Source organism: Corticium candelabrum, chromosome 2 (assembly GCF_963422355.1).
Source record: "Corticium candelabrum chromosome 2, ooCorCand1.1, whole genome shotgun sequence".
NCBI classification, from domain to species: Eukaryota; Metazoa; Porifera; class Homoscleromorpha; order Homosclerophorida; family Plakinidae; genus Corticium; species Corticium candelabrum.
The window spans coordinates 10,759,417-10,776,339 of NC_085086.1; the positions used below are offsets into that span (position 1 = coordinate 10,759,417).

General features: G+C 40.5%; 3 protein-coding genes across 3 annotated transcripts; 1 reads left to right on the forward strand and 2 right to left on the reverse strand.

Moving 5' to 3' along the window:
- Positions 1 to 442: 442 nt before the first annotated feature.
- LOC134176550 (complement C2-like) lies at positions 443 to 4,560 on the reverse strand. Its single transcript, XM_062643218.1, has 9 exons — positions 4,432 to 4,560; positions 3,936 to 4,265; positions 3,508 to 3,876; positions 3,285 to 3,452; positions 3,041 to 3,229; positions 2,774 to 2,977; positions 2,519 to 2,710; positions 1,624 to 2,466; positions 443 to 1,565 (listed from the first exon to the last, which is right to left on the reverse strand). Exons 1-9 carry the CDS (start codon positions 4,544 to 4,546, stop codon positions 676 to 678), a joined length of 3,300 nt encoding a protein of 1,099 aa, XP_062499202.1. The 5' UTR covers positions 4,547 to 4,560; the 3' UTR covers positions 443 to 675.
- Positions 4,561 to 6,112: 1,552 nt separating this feature from the next.
- Positions 6,113 to 7,193, forward strand: LOC134198520 (uncharacterized). The gene has a single exon (XM_062667934.1). The coding sequence runs from the start codon at positions 6,239 to 6,241 to the stop codon at positions 7,184 to 7,186; it is 948 nt and encodes a 315-aa protein (XP_062523918.1). The 5' UTR covers positions 6,113 to 6,238; the 3' UTR covers positions 7,187 to 7,193.
- A 6,652-nt stretch (positions 7,194 to 13,845) lies between these two features.
- LOC134176551 (complement factor B-like) lies at positions 13,846 to 16,455 on the reverse strand. Its single transcript, XM_062643219.1, has 4 exons — positions 16,215 to 16,455; positions 15,961 to 16,152; positions 15,027 to 15,899; positions 13,846 to 14,968 (listed from the first exon to the last, which is right to left on the reverse strand). The coding sequence occupies exons 1-4, from the start codon at positions 16,453 to 16,455 to the stop codon at positions 14,079 to 14,081; spliced, it is 2,196 nt and encodes a 731-aa protein (XP_062499203.1). The 3' UTR covers positions 13,846 to 14,078.
- Between the last annotated feature and the right edge of the window lie 468 nt (positions 16,456 to 16,923).

Here is a 16,923-nt window from a genome sequence, read left to right on the forward strand (position 1 = left end):
ATATAATTATTCTAGTATTTGCAAGTGTTTAGAATTATCAAAATTACATATTTTTGTAATTGTGAGTACGTGTCGTTCTTGCTATATCTCATCGTTTCTACATTCAAAGCACCTAACAATCACAATCTATTTACATTTAGATTAGAACTTGTTTGATCCCTTTATAAAAAAAATCTTAGAAATTTTTGCAATTTGTAACAATTCTTTAGATTTTGGTAATTGCAAGGGCAAATTCTGCAAACTTAAAATCAAGGATTACGCAGCTTTTAAGGACTACATGTGTGATAGATTAACTTGATGATTTTCCCTTGACTGTAATTGTCTACATTACTTATGCGACAGAGCGGTGTTGCATTAAAGGAAAACAATGTTGTGTTAATAAGGCATTGCATTTATACTAAGTGTCTAAACATTTATATTAAGCGACAACATATACATTTGAAATCTGAACCACTGTTATTGCTGAACACCTTTGCCACGTTTATTGTACAGCTGCTAATTTCTAAACTATCTTAGCGTCAGAGCAACATTTCTGACACAATTTCAAGCACCACTATCCGCTGCACAAAACATAAACCTACATAGCGAAACTGCAGACACGTTCTACGTCAACTCTAAACTAATCGCAAAGCGTCCAATGCCACTGTCAGTTGTTTAGCAAACGATGCACTAGAATTAGTATAGTTCAATTGGAGGTGGAGGGCACAGGTCTTCTTCTTCTGCGCCGTCGGGTGCCAACGGACATTTGTTTATGTCCATCACACTTTTGACCCAATCCATCAGATTCAGCATGTGTGCAAATATACCGTATTTTCTGGGCTGTCCACATCCTTCTCCCCAACTGACTATTCCTACGACAACGTAAGCGTCCAATTCGATTTCATTCTGCGTTTCGCGTGTACAAAAGAGAGGTCCTCCTGAATCACCATCGCAAGCGTCATTGTTGCCAGTACCGTCTCCAGCGCAAACTGTATAATTTGTGACATCTTCTTTATATTGAGGCGAAGTGCTTTCTATGCAAACTGTTTTGTCTGCAATAGGAAGATGAAGTTCTTTCATGACTGTCGATTTTGCGCTCGAATTTCCGCCTAGTTCTCTTCTTTCCGTGGCTCCCCATCCTGCTACTATACACATGATTTCAGGAATGTAGTAGATAAGGTCCTGTGAAGTTGGCAAACAAATTTTTCGTACGTATGGAGAGCATGTGACATTGCAAGTCAACTTTATCAGAGCGATGTCTCGATTAAAAGAGATTGGATCATATTCCTGATGTATGAAAACTTGTTCAATTGTGTGTGTTTTCTCGCTAAATTCTTTGACAAACCGCTGCGTGTCTCCGACAACAACTAAGAGTTCCTCAATGTTTTGACGAAAGAGGCAGTGAGCTGCAGTCAAAATCATACATTCGCTAATTATCGCGCCTCCGCAGTGAAAAACGGGATTGCCTCGTTCAATCCTGTAAATGGCGACCATCCAAGGCCACGCACCTGTCTCCGAAAGACACACGTTATGGAGTTGGTTTCTACATTTTGGAGCGACAGCTCTTCCACAAGTTTTGCAAAAGTCTAAAACAGGCACTGTGAAAAACAATTTCACCAAATAGTATATCACGCAAAATCTTACCAACTTTAGTTGTAAATGCTTTTTTCAATGCATCTCTTATTGCAGATGCGTCTTGCACTTTAAAATAATAATCTGGATTGGACGCAAGCGTTTCAAGTGCTTTCGAGTCAACTCTTATATCTTCCCCAACTCCAAAGGCTATAGTGTAAATTTCTACGCCTTTCTGTTCTTTTAGTTCTTTTGCTTCTTTTATTGGGTCTCCTGCCCAATTGTTTACACCGTCAGAAAACAGAAATATGGCTCTTTTACATTGTGGTCTACTTATTGGAATTACTTTTTCTCTAACAAATTCCAATACTTTCCTTACTGCGGTTGCACCTCCACAGAACTTAGTCTTGTTTATTGCGTTAATCGTTTCAACTAGAGTTGCCTTTTCTCCCAGATTAAATATGGGATGCACTTTGTGGTCATAAGTGACGAGAGCTACTCTCGCAGTATCATTTTTAGTAGTATCGTTGTTGATATTAAACAGCGCTGCGGAGCGACCCACGAAGTCGAGACTGTTATGAAAGTTTTCTTCGCCAACGCTTTTTGAGCAATCTACTATATATATTAGATCAATGCATCCTTCTCCAACAACCACTGTACGACCTCTGCAATCTGGTGACGTAGGAAGTTTATTGTCACCCTGGGTGGGCAAATGTATTTCAGTAGTTGAAGCGGAAGCAGTTGGGGTTTCAACATTTGAAGTGGAGGCAGTTGGGGTTTCGACATTTGAAGTGGAGGCAGTTGGGGTTTCGACATTTAAAGAGGAAGGAGAATTGTCGATAACACATGCCCCAACACGGTCAGTAAACGTTTCTTTCAGTTGAAATGCTAAACCCAACGGAGACTTGAAGTCGCCTACAATAATCTGTACATTAAAAATACAAACTAGATCAGTAAAATACCTTACTTTTACAGTAACCTTCCTCGCCATCCCAAAGCGTGTTATTTTTCTCATCAACCGTACAAGTACGCAAGTCGGTTCCATGATATGTAAACCCAGGTTTACAACCAAATGAAGCGAGACGTCCTTCAGCAAACGACATTGTTCTACGTGTTCCATTCTTTGGTACTCCAGGATCCGGACAAACTTGAAAGTTTTCTAAATGCAATTAATTTAGCTAGAGTGGAAAATGCACAGAAAGAATCATAAAATTAGGTGTACTTTGACAATTGTGAATTTTAGAATGTGGCTCCCAATCGAGATTTTCAGTGCAAACGCGATAAGGAATGCCATCTAAGCCATACCCGTCCGGACACGTGTAATTCACTCTTGATCCGACAGGAAACGTTACTCTGTTCTTGTCATCTTCAAACGATGTCACACCTCCTGGAGTAGGCGGAGGAGGTGGAGAGGTACAGAAATAGTCTGCAAAAACATTATGTCTAATTGGCAAATTGAACATTGTCTTAAACATGACTTTAATAGCACCTTTGCATGGTGATGGGTTAGTAGTTATGTTCCACTTGCCATTGCAATCGCACAATGCTGGCAATAATTTGAGCGAATTCGAAAGCTTATATCCTCGTGTACAGTAGAGACTCACTTCTTCTCCGATTGCCACATTAGTAGATCCATTGGAAACTTCCATATTCGACGGCAAAGTGCAGAAACTCACAGCTATCAAAAAATCAAAAAATCAATAAAAGAGAAAACACCAATATTGTTCCAATACATTTGCATATAGGAGTGTTTGATGGCGTCCATCTTCTGTTAGAGCAAGATCGCTTATTACTTCTGTAGAGTTTATATCCATCACAACAATCATATTTGGCAGTTCTACCAAAATTTATTAGACTGACAAAACCATTTCTAAAACTTTTTGGGACAGGACAATGAAGACCTGCAAAAAGCTAGTAATATTACGATAATACTAATCAATAACGTAAAAGAATTACCTTGTGCAAGAGCAACAACATTCAGTGAAAACCCTTTTCCCCGGTTTCCTCCATCAGAAACAAATTTGATTGTAAATCCAGGTGTGTTTCTAAATGTTAATGCTTTGTTTCGCTTCGTTTTTCCATAGTACTCATGCACGTGGCTGTCCGATCTAGACATTTCCAGAGATTTCTGAATGATCAGTTTGTCTCCTGATCCTGCAGTACCGACAACCTCGATGTTAACACGTGCTGATAATAGTGAATTCCCACTGCTGACGAACAACCATATGCAGTCCAAGTTGTTCGAATACTTTTGTGGAAAGTTAGGAGACTGAATCTGCTCTGATTTTCTCCTTCCTGGTTTTATATAGAACAGATTTCCACAATCTAAAATTATAATATTAAATTAAGTACAGCCTTGTCATTATCAGCATTGTAACAATTACCAATAGCTTCAAAAGATGCGTTTATCAAACGATTCTGCCCACAACGATCTGTAATAACGTTAACCGTCATCGAACTTCCGGATGACACAACATCTGTTGGACTGTCGCCTTCTCTATAGCTAACAATGAGTGGAGACTTCTTCGAATTACCATTATAAATATGGACTTTGTCTCCAGATCCAAGAACAAATTGTGAGAACGTAAGTCTGACTCGCTTGTTGCCAACAACAGTTAACACCCACTTACAGTTCATGCATGAAGACACCTGCTGTTCAGGAAATCGAGATGGCTCGTTCTCAGAAAAGATTTGATTTCCGCATTTCTCTAGAGCTGAACACAACGACAATTGTGAGTGAGCGTTACCGTGTTGATCAGGTGATTGGTGGCGTTAGTGCAACAGGCGTGAGTAGTACAACAAAGAAAAGAAAGTGTACAACAAGACAGTAAATAAGCTAAATTGTTAACTTAAGGGCGTGTTTACCCCGTAGTAACCTACCAGAGCATTGACACGTCGAGCATTTGCTTCTACCATTGCAGACCTCACTCTTTGCCAAAGGAAACTGCAGGCATGCTAGAGCAGTCACACCAAGAATGAGAAACCTGAGTTTCATGTCTTTGAGGAAGTTCCAGCGAGCCGTAGAGTTGTATTTGACTGCAATGAATATTTGTCACCTATTGGTCTCCTCGAATTCTGCAAATGAGGAAAGGGTCTTGACGGATCTACTGATGAGTTAATGATTAGTGCAAATGACTCACCAAGTTGGAACCGTCTTCAATCGCGTGTAACACCTAAAACGTGTTAGTATGAATTACAGACATATGCATCCGGCAGATTACCTGAAGAAAATTCACTTCTCATACTTGTTTTCTACATCTTAGACAACGTAAGTTTAATAAAATCCAATCGTGTATACATTATTTATCGTATTTTATCTATCAAAAATTAGAGTATAATGCAATTATCCGGAAACTGCAACCAAACAACATGACCTTGCATAGAGTACCATATATGTATGTATGGGTGTGTGTATATATATATATATATATATATATATATATATATTGATTGACACCCATATATTGGTATATAATAAAGATAACACAAATAACACATATTCGCCCTAAGGACGGAAGCACAAAGAGTCTAAGTCAAATAATTAGGTAGATAGTCACTAATCAGTCTTGAGTTATACTGCCATAAACAGATGACTGTTTATGAAGTTGCCTGGAAGCTTGGCCCAGAGACAAGCCAGATGATAGAAGAGACTTCTTTGCAATTGATCTCAACACCTCCAGACTATGTGCAGCCCATACTCCGTATGATTCCACCACAAGAGGGTAGAACAAACAGCCATAACTTAAAACGTTAGCAAGATGGCGTTCATCTTTGTCCACTTTCCCAGCCTCAGCAGCAGCACCAGCATTTATGGCAGCATTAATAAGGTGAGAGGGAGTGAACGAATTCCTCACGGAAATGTCGAAATAAGCAGCCTTGCCTAGAGAAAAGTCGGGATGGAAAACGTCACCTGGTCTTGTCATAGAATGAGAGGAACAACGTTGTTCTCGACGTACACTGGAGTTGTCTAAGAGCAACCAGTGGAAGATGATGTCACATAAGGCATCATGTCGCTTAATCCGAAGAGGACCACAGCCAAGAGCATGGTCACCAAAAATGTCCAATTCATGACCGCACACACAACGGACTGAGTGTGGGGGTGCTGGATAAACCGGAATTCCCAAACTCAAACGCAAAGAAGTCACAAATTTACGCGAAGACATGGCCAGGCCTAGACTTGAATTGGGGATTGCTCTCAACCAAGCCCCCGCATGAGGATATGCGACAGCACTGAAATGTGTCTGTTCTCGCAGACTAACAAGAACCTTCTGGAAAGAATGTTGTGTAAAATAAACATAGGACGAGACAGAACTAGTGGGTGATAAAAGACTTGCAAGATATTGCCGGCATTGCACTTCACCAGGGAAAAAGGAGGAATGCCGAGTCCAATCATTTTCTTCATGTACAGGCATCAACGCTGAGTCGTTAAAAATGGAAAGACAACGATATATATATATATATATATATATATATATATATATATATATGTATATATATATATATATATATATATATATATATATATATATCAATAGTAGATTGTTCCTTATCAGAAAGCTCATGGCAACAAGCTACACTCCCCATTCGCCTGGGGGGCTTGGGTTTGAGGGAAGCTTCTCGATGTCACCCCGCAGCCTATCTTTCCAGTTGTAACTCTTCTCGTCACTTGGCATCTTACCTTCTATCCATGAGCAGCCAGTGGAACATGTCATATTCCGATGAGGGCCAGGCGATTGTGTTTCCAGGGGAGTCTACGGCCCAAGATTTTTTGCAACTCCCTTTACCAGATAACAACCACAAAATTGATTCCACCAGTCAGCATCAGTTGCAACTTCGGTTGGACTCTGCTTTATGGTCTTCACTCAAAGAATCGGCGAGCATAAGGGATCGAGCTCGACTGAATACCATTTCTGGTCAACACACTGGGGCATGGCTACGGGCAATACCGAACCCGAATCTCGGCCTTTCCATGCCCAAAAGAGAGTTTAGTGTGGCACTACGGATATGGTTGGGTATCCCCATTTTCCCTTCCCCAAACTCCAAACGCTGCCCTTGTGGTAACATTATTGATAAGTTTGGTGACCATCTATTGGGATGTATTCAAGGACAGAGTTTGACAACGAAACGTCATGATGCTCTATGCGAAGTGGTGTACAACGCACTGCTTACAGATGATTCTCGTTGTCGTCGGGAGGCAAGATGTAGCAGTAGCAACCAAACAAGACCAGGAGATGTTTATCATCCAGATTTCGAGCGCGGTTTGCCTGCCTACTTTGACTTATCGGTACGAAGTTCCTTACAACCGTCTTTTCTCACTCAAGCAGCAAGTCATCCAGGTGCAGCATCTGATGCAGGAGAGATGGAAAAGGACGAACGACATCACCTGAATGTGTCCAGCACAGGCAGCCTTTTTCATCCGCTAGTAGTAGAGACTCTGGGTCTCTGGACAGCTGCTAGCCTTCAAGTGCTCAAGATCATAGCACGTAGAGCTTCGTTTAAACATAATGTTTCAATTAGCCAGTCTGTTTGTCATTTTCATCAGCAACTCTCTACTAGACTGTGGTGTAGCAACGCTAAAATGATACTAGCTAGATGTAGTTTAGATGGTACTGCTAGTCCCCTATGGGACCTATAATATAAAATATATAAATATATAAATATAAAAAAAAAATATATATATATATATATATATATATATATATATATATATATATATATACATATATCTTGTATTAACTATCAAATTTTTCTAATGTAACTCTGACAGATAGTAGTGAAGAGATGCAGGCTTTCGATCAGCATATCTGTGATAATTCAGTGTAAAACTATACTGTAAGTCACAAATATAACGAAACCAAAGCAAAACTGTAACAATAATCGCAATCAGAGTTACTTCTTTACACTAATTGTGATATCAATTTGTAATTTTTAAACTAATTTAGTTGAATTGAATAATTTGACGTCGACAATGCACGTTACTTACTTAATACGTAGAGGAGGTAAAAGATTTGAGCAGAGAATGCTTTCTAATCAAGTGAGTCTATAAGCGTTCGCTCTTTCATTCAACAATTTTCTATGTGTCAACTTATCGTTTGGAATGAATGCTTGATTAATTAACTAATACTTTGGCTTAATAGTCAATTTACAAAAAGTTACAATTTTTTTTATTAGATTCTATGTTTAATTAATTTTGTTTTAATTGCTAGTTAGTTAGTACAGCTTATATGTCGGATACGGTACCACTTGCTTCCGATTCCAGTGCTCACAAAGATTCCGCATACGATACTCAAACCAGGAAAATTTTATTGTTCACATATTGGTAATACGTATGAAACATTTAGACTATTTGTATTTTTGGAAATAACTTTACATTCTAATTTTGAATATGATGACTGTTTGCTGTAAATCTACAAATAATAAGTGTCTGTTAAAAGTCAAAGTCATTAGACTTTTACTGCTGAAAAATGTGTGTTTCTCTGCCTGATAATGTTTACAAAGCTTTAATGTAAACGATTATACTGCTGGAAGTTTCTATTAATAGTGTATGAATTATAAAGTAGATTTTTTCGGAATCAACAAAATATGTCTATTCTCAAAATGTTTGACATTTGTATACGTACAGTAACACCGTCATGAAGTATTCCACTAATTGCACTATTTCTTTGTACAGAACATGTTTCCAACAACTTCCATAAAGATATGAAACCCATGGGAATAAACTGCATGCATTAACACTGCATTTTCAGCACAACCGATTTAGGTATCTAAAGCAACTAGCAAACACTGAAATTATATGCCAGCATCAAGCCAAGCTAACTGAAAGGTCAAGACACTGTTTTCTTCTCTTCTTTACTGAACTATTGCTTGCATTGGTTTATGTCCAACACGTTCTGAACCTCATCCATCAAGTTGAGCAAGTTCTAGACTGTCCACATCCTCCCCTCAGCTTACTATTCTCACCATGACGTAGCTGTTGGGACTGATTTCTGTATCTTTGTTGCGCTTGCAAAATAGAGATCCTTCAGAATCACCATCGCAAGCCTCATTATCGCAAGTGCCGTCTCCTGCACAAACAGTGTAGTTTGTAATGTCATGCTTGACATAATCCGATGTGCTGGCTAAACACGCGGCCTTTTCTGCAATCGGAAGATGCAGCTCTTTCATGCTGGTAGTTTTTGGAATACGTTTTGCGTCTATTTCTCTCCTTTCAGTAGCGCCCCATCCTGCTACAATGCAGCGCTTTCCTGCTTGCTAGTAGCCAGAGTACTTTCTGGTGAGCTTCTAATCTAACAAATACATACACACAACTTGGAATTAAATGGAAAATGTTAGACACATTTCAGACTTTTTAAGTAATGATAGTAACCTGACTTTTAATGATAGTAACTTTGCATATTGTTCATTCATCCCTTTATCCTTGAATTTCCCGACCAGAGAGCGCGCGAACTCTAGTTTGGACGAAAACGCTAGTAAAATGATTTCGGAAGTATTTAGCAAAGTCCTGCTAAATGGTAGTATAATAGCAATATTCAGTAAAATAGAATAGCAATATAGAAATATTCGACGGCAAAGTGCAGGACCTCACAGCTGTGTCAAAGAAAGGAATGAAAACAAGAAAGAGGGAAAAAAGTGTAGTTCTAAAACATTTGCATGTAGGAGTGTTTGATGGAGTCCATCTTCGGTTAGAGCAAGATCGCTTATTGCTTCCGGAGAGTTTATACCCATCACAACAATCATATTTGGCAGTCCTACCAAAATTAATTAGACTCACAAAACCATTTCTAAAACTTTTTGGAATAGGACAATAAAGACCTGCACAAAACTATTATTATTACGATAATACTAATCAATAATGTAAAAGAATTACCGTGTGCAAGAGCAACCACATTCAATGAAAATCCTTTTCCCCGGTTTTCTCGATCAGAAACAAATTTGATCGTAAATCCAGGTGTGTTTCTAAATGTTAATGCTTTGTTTCTTTTAGTTTTTCCATAGTACTCATGCACTTGGCTGTCCGATCTAGACACTTCCAAAGATTTCTAAATGATCATTTTGTCTCCTGATCCTTTATATCAACAACCTCGATGTTGACACGTACTGATAGTAGTAAATTCCCACTACTGACGAACATCCATATGCAGTCCAATTTGTTCAAATACTTTTGTGGAAAGTTAGGAGACTGAATCTGCTCTGATTTTCCCCTTCCTGGTTTTATATAAAACAGATTTCCACAATCTAAAATTAAAATATTTAATTAATTACAGCCATGTTATTATCAGCATTTTCACAATTACCAATAGCTTTAAAAGATGCGTTTATCGAAGGATTCTGCTCACAACGATCTGAAATAACGTTTACAGTCATCGAACTCCCGGATGACACAACATCTATGGGACTGTCGCCTTCTCTGTAGCTAACAATGAGTGGAGACTTCTTCGAATTACCATTATAAATATGGAATTTGTCTCCAGATCCAAGAAAAAATTGTGAGAACGCAAGTATGACTCGTCTGTTGCCAACAACAGTTAGCACCCACTTGCAGTTCATACATGAAGACACCCGCTGGTCAGGAAATGGAAATGGCTCGCTCTCAGAAAAGATTTGATTTCCGCTTTCTCTAGAGCTAAGCACAACGGCAATTGTGAGTGAGCGGTACCCTGTGGATCAGGTGATTGGTGCCGTTAGTGCAACAGGCGTGACTAGTACAACAAAGAAGAGATAGTGTACGACAAGACAGTAACTAGGCTAAATTGTTCAGGGCGTCTTAACCCCGTAGTAACCTACAAGAGCATTGACATGACGAGCAGTTGCTTCTACAATTGCAGACCGCACTCTTAGCCAAAGAAAACTGCATGCATACTAGATCAGTCACACCAAGAATGAGAAACTAAGTTTTATGTTTTTGGAAAGTTCCAACGAGCCGTAGAGTTGTATTTGACTGCAATAAATATTTGTGGCCAAGTTGTTTCCTCGATTTCTGCAAATGAGGGAGGGTCCATGAAGGATTTACTGATGAGTTAATGATTAGTGAAATGACTTACCAGTTGAAACCGTCTTCAACACGTGTAACACCTAAAACGTGTTACTATGAATTACAGACATCGGCAGATTACCTGGAGATTTCACTTATCATAATGTTTTCTCCATCATAAATAACGTAAGTTTAATAAAATCCAATCACGCCTACAATATTTATTGCGTTTTATCTAACAAAAATTAGAAGATAATGCAATTATCCGGGAACTGCAACCAGACTACATCACCTTGCATATAGTACCACATATATACCACCTGTATTAAAGATTATTTCTTTCTGATGTAATGCAATGTAAGATACATTGCATTTTAATTGTAACAGAGCGATGTCACAATTAAACTCCCACTTTCGTGTTCATAGTTGTTATGAACGTGGATTTTATCAAGAGCAAATATTTTCTCGCTGTATTCTTTAGCATAACGCACCGTGTCGCCGAGGACGACAGTTAGATTGTCAGGCTTAAAGCCACTAGCGCAATGAGCAGCGGTCAGAATAAAGCAATCGCTAATAAGAGGGCCTCCGCAGTGGAATACTTGGTTTTTTGAAGTTTTCTTGTAAATTGCTGGCACCCAAGGTCAACAACCTTTTTCAGAAAAACACACATCCTTTTCTCTATGTCTACAGGCTGGAGCAGCAGTTATGCCACAATCATGACAGAAGCCTAAACAAAAAAGCGCAGCGTAATGTATGCATACCAAAATATTCTCGCGCACAGAATTGCAAGCATTTACGAATATTTACGCACATTAGCACGTGCATACACAAACCACATCCCACACACACACTCACGCATGGGTTCATGCACACACACACACACACACACACACACACACACACACACACACACACACACACACACACACACACACACACACACACACACGCATGGGTTCATGCATACATACACACAAACACACACACACACACACACACACACACACACACACACACACACACACACACACGCACACACACAGACACACAGACATACACACACACGCACGCACAGAAGGAAGGTACACATGGACAGACACAAAGACAGACAGACTTATAGATGGACTAATTGACAGACACACAAACAGACAGACAGACCCTTAGACATGCAAACACATGCAGACAGATGTGTAAAGACAGGTATACAGACAGACGGGTAGGCAAACAGACCTATAGACCGACAGTTGGACAGATACAGACAGATGGATGGACAGACGGACTTATAGATCAACTGTCGGACAGAAACAGATAGACGGGCTTACCGATAGTTTCCTAGACACATAGGCAGACAGACAGATTGACAGACACATAGGCAGACAGACAGATGGACTGTAGCCTCGGCCTCCCAGACCCGTGTAGCGCCGATACAAAATCGTCCTCCACGGGTCTGGGATGGTACCGCCTCTTCTCAATATATTGTGGTTGGTCCTAGGACCAGCATTAGTGTTCACTTTCATAATGCATACCTTCCCAATTACAGCTGTAATCAACGAAGACATCTCATGCATATCTGCTGTCTACCAAAGACTACACTGTACACAAACGACGACTTGTAGTGCGCTCTTCACGCAAACTCACGTCCCTACACGTCGTGGTTTGTATTCTGCGCCTGTCGACGGCAATACCGACACCTAGTAGAGCCGTTTGTTCGAACCGATGCTCCGACATCTACACTAGCCAGCCAGCTGCATTCTCAGCGACTTCATGATCACGTCTACTACACAAAGTCTTGCGGAGAATTCACGGCGAAGTTTTGTCGCGATTTCGCGGCAAGTCGCATCGAATCCAAACGATCAAGTCACAGCGGATGCGCGCATCGCGAATTTTCATCGCGAATTCGAAGCTCCACGCGCGACTAGCAGCTACTCGCAGCGGATTCACGGCGATCAGACACATGCCGATCGCGTCCGCGGCACCACTAGTAAAAGAAAGTGCTTCCCAATGTCTCGTTCGCGTTCCTTACTAACACACAAATGATAAAACCGTAGCTACTGTAAACACAAAGGTACCCGTGCAGCAGGATGCGACACGATGTTCTAGCGCGACATGTCTAGAGCAAAGTTGAGGGTAACGTGGGTCCGAGATCTCAGTAAGGATTTCTGAGAGATCCGGTTCGGATGCGTTTGGATATTTTTGTATGAGCCGCCATTTTAGATTCTTCGCATCCCTACCTAAGAAGTGCTACCGCACTCCCTGATTTGCAAGTGTTTAGAATTATCAAAATTACATATTTTTTGTAATTGTGAGTACGTGTCGGTCTTTCTATATCTCACCGTTTCTACATTCAAAACACCTAAAAATCTGAATCTATTTATATTTAGATTAGAATTTGTTTGATCCGTGTACAACAAAGCTTTAGAAATCATTGCAGTTTTTGCCATTAGATTTGGGAATTTGCAAGGCCCAATTCTGCAAACTTAAAATCAAGTATGGCGCTGCTTTTAAGGCTACATGAGTGATAGATTAACTCGATGTTTTTCCTTGACTGTAATTGTATATATTAGATTTGCAACAGTGCGGTGTTTCATTAAAAGAAAAATTTGTTGTGTTAATAAGGCATTGCATTATACTAATACCCCATTCACACGAGCACAGTTGCCGAGCCGAGCCGAGCCGACCGAGGCAGCCCGAACTAGTAAAGCGAGCCATCTTTTGTTCACACGACGAGTAGAGAAAAGCAAGCCAGCCGCTATAGTAGGCGTGTTCCTTGGTGCGCACGCTAGCTATGTCGTTTGTACACAGCACACCCGCTCGTGAGAAGCCTCGTCCTCCCAGACCTGTGTAGGGGGACGATTTTGAATCGGCACTGCACGGGTCTGGGAGGCCAAGGCTAGTTCGTGAGTATACCGCTTCCTTCATTTGTTCCGCAAATTTGACGTAAACTTCCCTGTTTCTAGAACAGCCTTCAATTTTAACCTGGATGCTGTCCTTACCCCAAAATTCTATGAGGTACAAGGATTCGTGCTCTGACCACTCCATTTTCGTATGTATTGAGCATGCATGGCCATCAGCCTGGCTTGGCCCGCATTCACACAACGATTTGAAGCGGCGCTGACCCGAGCCAACCCGTTCTCGCACGGCAAGTTGTGGTGGGCCAGGCCAGCACGGCTCGGAACGGATCAGCACGGCTCGGCCCGCATTCACACGACGGTTTTATTCAGAGCTGACCAGTGCTAGCCCGCGCTGGCCCGGTTAGGAGAGCTCGTGTGAATGGGGAATAAGTGTCTAAACCTTTTGCATTAAGCGACAACATATACATTTCAAATTTGAACCACTGTTATTGCTGAACACCTTTGCCACGTTTATTGTACAGCTGCTAATTTCTAAACTATCTTAACGTCAGAGCAACATTTCTGACGCAATTTCAAGCACCACTATCCGCTGCACAATAACATAAACCTACAAACAAAACCACAGGCACGTTCTACGTCGACTTTAAACTAATCGCAAAGAGTCCAACGCCACTGTCAGTTGTTTAGTAAACGATGCACTAGAATTAGGATAGTTCAATTGGAGGTGGAGGGCACAGGTCCTCCTCTTCTGCGCCGTCGGGTGCCAACGGACATTTGTTTATGTCCATCACACTTTTGACCCAATCCATCAGATTCAGCATGTGTGCAAATATACCGTATTTTCTGGGCTGTCCACATCCTTCTCCCCAACTGACTATTCCTACGACAACGTAAGCGTCCTCTTCGATTTCATTTTGCGTTTCGCGTTTACAAAAGAGAGGTCCTCCTGAATCGCCATCGCAAGCGTCATTGTTGCCAGTACCGTCTCCAGCGCAAACTGTATAGTTTGTGACATCTTCCTTATATTGAGGCGAAGTACTTTCTATACAAACTGTTTTGTCTGCAATAGGAAGATGAAGTTCTTTCATGGCTGTCGATTTTGCGCTCGAATTTCCGCCTAGTTCTCTTCTTTCCGTGGCTCCCCATCCTGCTACTATACACATGATTCCAGGAATGTAGAAGATATTGTCCTGTGAAGTTGGCAAACAAACTTTTCGTACGTATGGAGAGCATGTGACATTGCAAGTCAACTTTATCAGAGCGATGTCTCGATTAAAAGAGACTGGATCATATTCCTGATGTATAAAAACTCGTTCAATTGTGTGTGTTTTCTCACTAAATTCTTTGACAAACCGCTGCGTGTCTCCGACAACAACTAAGAGTTCCTCAATGTTTTGACGAAAGAGGCAGTGAGCTGCAGTCAAAATCATACATTCACTAATTATCGCGCCTCCGCAGTGAAAAACGGGATTGCCTCGTTCAATCCTGTAAATGGCGACCATCCAAGGCCACGCACCCGTTTTCGAAAGACACACGCCATTGTGTTGGTTTCTACATTTTGGAGCGACAGCTCTACCACAAGTTTTGCAAAAGTCTAAAACAGGCACAGTGAAAAGCAATTCTGCCAAATAGTATATCACACAAAATCTTACCAACTTTAGTTGTAAATGCTTTTTTCAATGCATCTCTTATGGCTGATGCGTCTTGCACTTTAAAATAATAATTGGGATTGGTCGCGATCGTTTCAAGTGCTTTCGAGTCAACTCTCTTATTTTCTGCAACTCCGAAGGCAATAGTGTAAATTTCTATGTCTTTCTCTTCTTTTAAGGCTTTTGCTTCTTTCATTGGGTCTCCTGCCCAATTGTTTACACCGTCAGAAAACAGAAATAAGATTATTTTACATAGTTGTCTTACTAATGGAATTACTTTGTCCATAACGAATTTCAATACTTTCCTTATTGCTGTTGCACCTCCACAGTTCTTAGTCTTGTTTATTGCGTTAATCGTTTCAACTAGAGTTGCCTTTTCTCCCAGATTAAATATGGGATGCACGTCGTCGTCATAAGTGATGAGAGCTACTCTCGCAGTATCATTTCTAGTGGTATCGTTGTTGATATTAAACAGCGCTGCCGAGCGACCCACGAAGTCGAGACTGTTACGGAAGTTTTCTTCGCCTACGCTTTCTGAGCAATCTACTATATATATTAAATCAATGCATCCTTCTCCAACAACCACTGTACGGCCTCTGCAATCTGGTGACGCAGGAAGTTGATTGTCAGCCTCGTTGGGACAATTTAATTCATCAGTTGAAGAGGAAGCAGTTGGGGTTTCAACAGTTGAAGCGGAAGCAGTTGGGGTATCAATAGTTGAAGCGCAAGCAGTTGGGGTATCAACAGTTGAAGCGGAAGCAGTTGGGGTTTCAACAGTTGAAGCGGAAGGAGAATTGTCATTAACGCATGCCCCCACACGGTCAGTAAAAGTTTCTTTTAGTTGAAATGCTAAACCCAACGGAGACTTGAATTCGCCTACAAAAATTTATACATTGTATTCATTAGAAATACAAACTAGACTAGTAAAATACCTTACTTTCACAGTAACCTTCCTCGCCATCCCAAAACGTGTTATTTTGCTTATCAACTTTACAAGTACGCAAGCCGGTTCCATGATATGTAAATCCAGGTTGACAACCAAATGAAGCGAGACGCCCTTCCGCAAACGACATTGTTCTACGTATTCCATTCTCCGGTACTCCAGGATCCGGACAAACTTGAAGGTTTTCTAATCGCAATTAATTAAGCCAGAGTGGAAAATGCACAGAAAGAATCACAAATTAGGCGTACTTCGACAATTGTGAATTTTAGAATGTGGCTCCCAATTGAGATTTTTAGTGCAAACGCGATAAGGAATGCCATCTAAGATATACTCGTCCGGACACGTGTAATTCACTCTTGATCCGACGAGAAACGTTTCTCTGTTCTCGTCAATTTCAAACGATGTCACACCTCCTGGAGTAGGCGGCGGAGGTGGAGAAGTACAGAAATAGTCTACAAAAACATTATGTCTAATTGGCAATTTGATCATTGTCTTAATTAAACATGACATTAATGACACCTTTACATGGTGATGGATTAGTAGTTATGTTCCACTTGCCATTGCAATCACACAATGCTGGCAATAATTTGAGCGAATTCGAAAGCTTATATCCTCGTGTACAGTAGAGACTCACTTCTTCTCCTATTGCCACATTAGAAGATCGATTGGAAACTTCCATATTTGACGGCAAAGTGCAGAAACTTACAGCTATCAAATAAATCAATGAAAGAAGACTAGAGAGAACAACAGTATAGTGCTAATACATTTGCATATAGGAGTGTTTGATGGCGTCCCTCTTCTGCTAGAGCAAGATCGCTTATTGCTTCCATACAGTTTATACCCATCACAACAATCATATTTGGCAGTCCTACCAAAATTTATTAGACTCACAAAATCATTTTTAAAACTTTTTGGAATAGGACAATTAAGATCTGCACAAAAGTAGTATTGTTACGA

Coding starts and splice junctions, on each gene's coding strand:
- LOC134176550 (XM_062643218.1), bottom strand. CDS start 4,546: ATGAAACTCAGGTTTCTCATTCTTGGTGTGACTGCTCTAGCATGCCTG. Junction 3,230..3,284: donor AAACACTCCTATATGCAAAT/GTATTGGAACAA, acceptor ATTTTTTGATAG/CTGTGAGTTTCTGCACTTTG. Junction 2,467..2,518: donor CGAGGAAGGTTACTGTAAAA/GTAAGGTATTTT, acceptor AGATTATTGTAG/GCGACTTCAAGTCTCCGTTG.
- LOC134176551 (XM_062643219.1), bottom strand. CDS start 16,455: ATGATCAAATTGCCAATTAGACATAATGTTTTTGTAGACTATTTCTGT. Junction 15,900..15,960: donor CGAGGAAGGTTACTGTGAAA/GTAAGGTATTTT, acceptor AAATTTTTGTAG/GCGAATTCAAGTCTCCGTTG. Junction 14,969..15,026: donor AGCATTTACAACTAAAGTTG/GTAAGATTTTGT, acceptor TGCCTGTTTTAG/ACTTTTGCAAAACTTGTGGT.
- LOC134198520 (XM_062667934.1), top strand. CDS start 6,239: ATGAGCAGCCAGTGGAACATGTCATATTCCGATGAGGGCCAGGCGATT.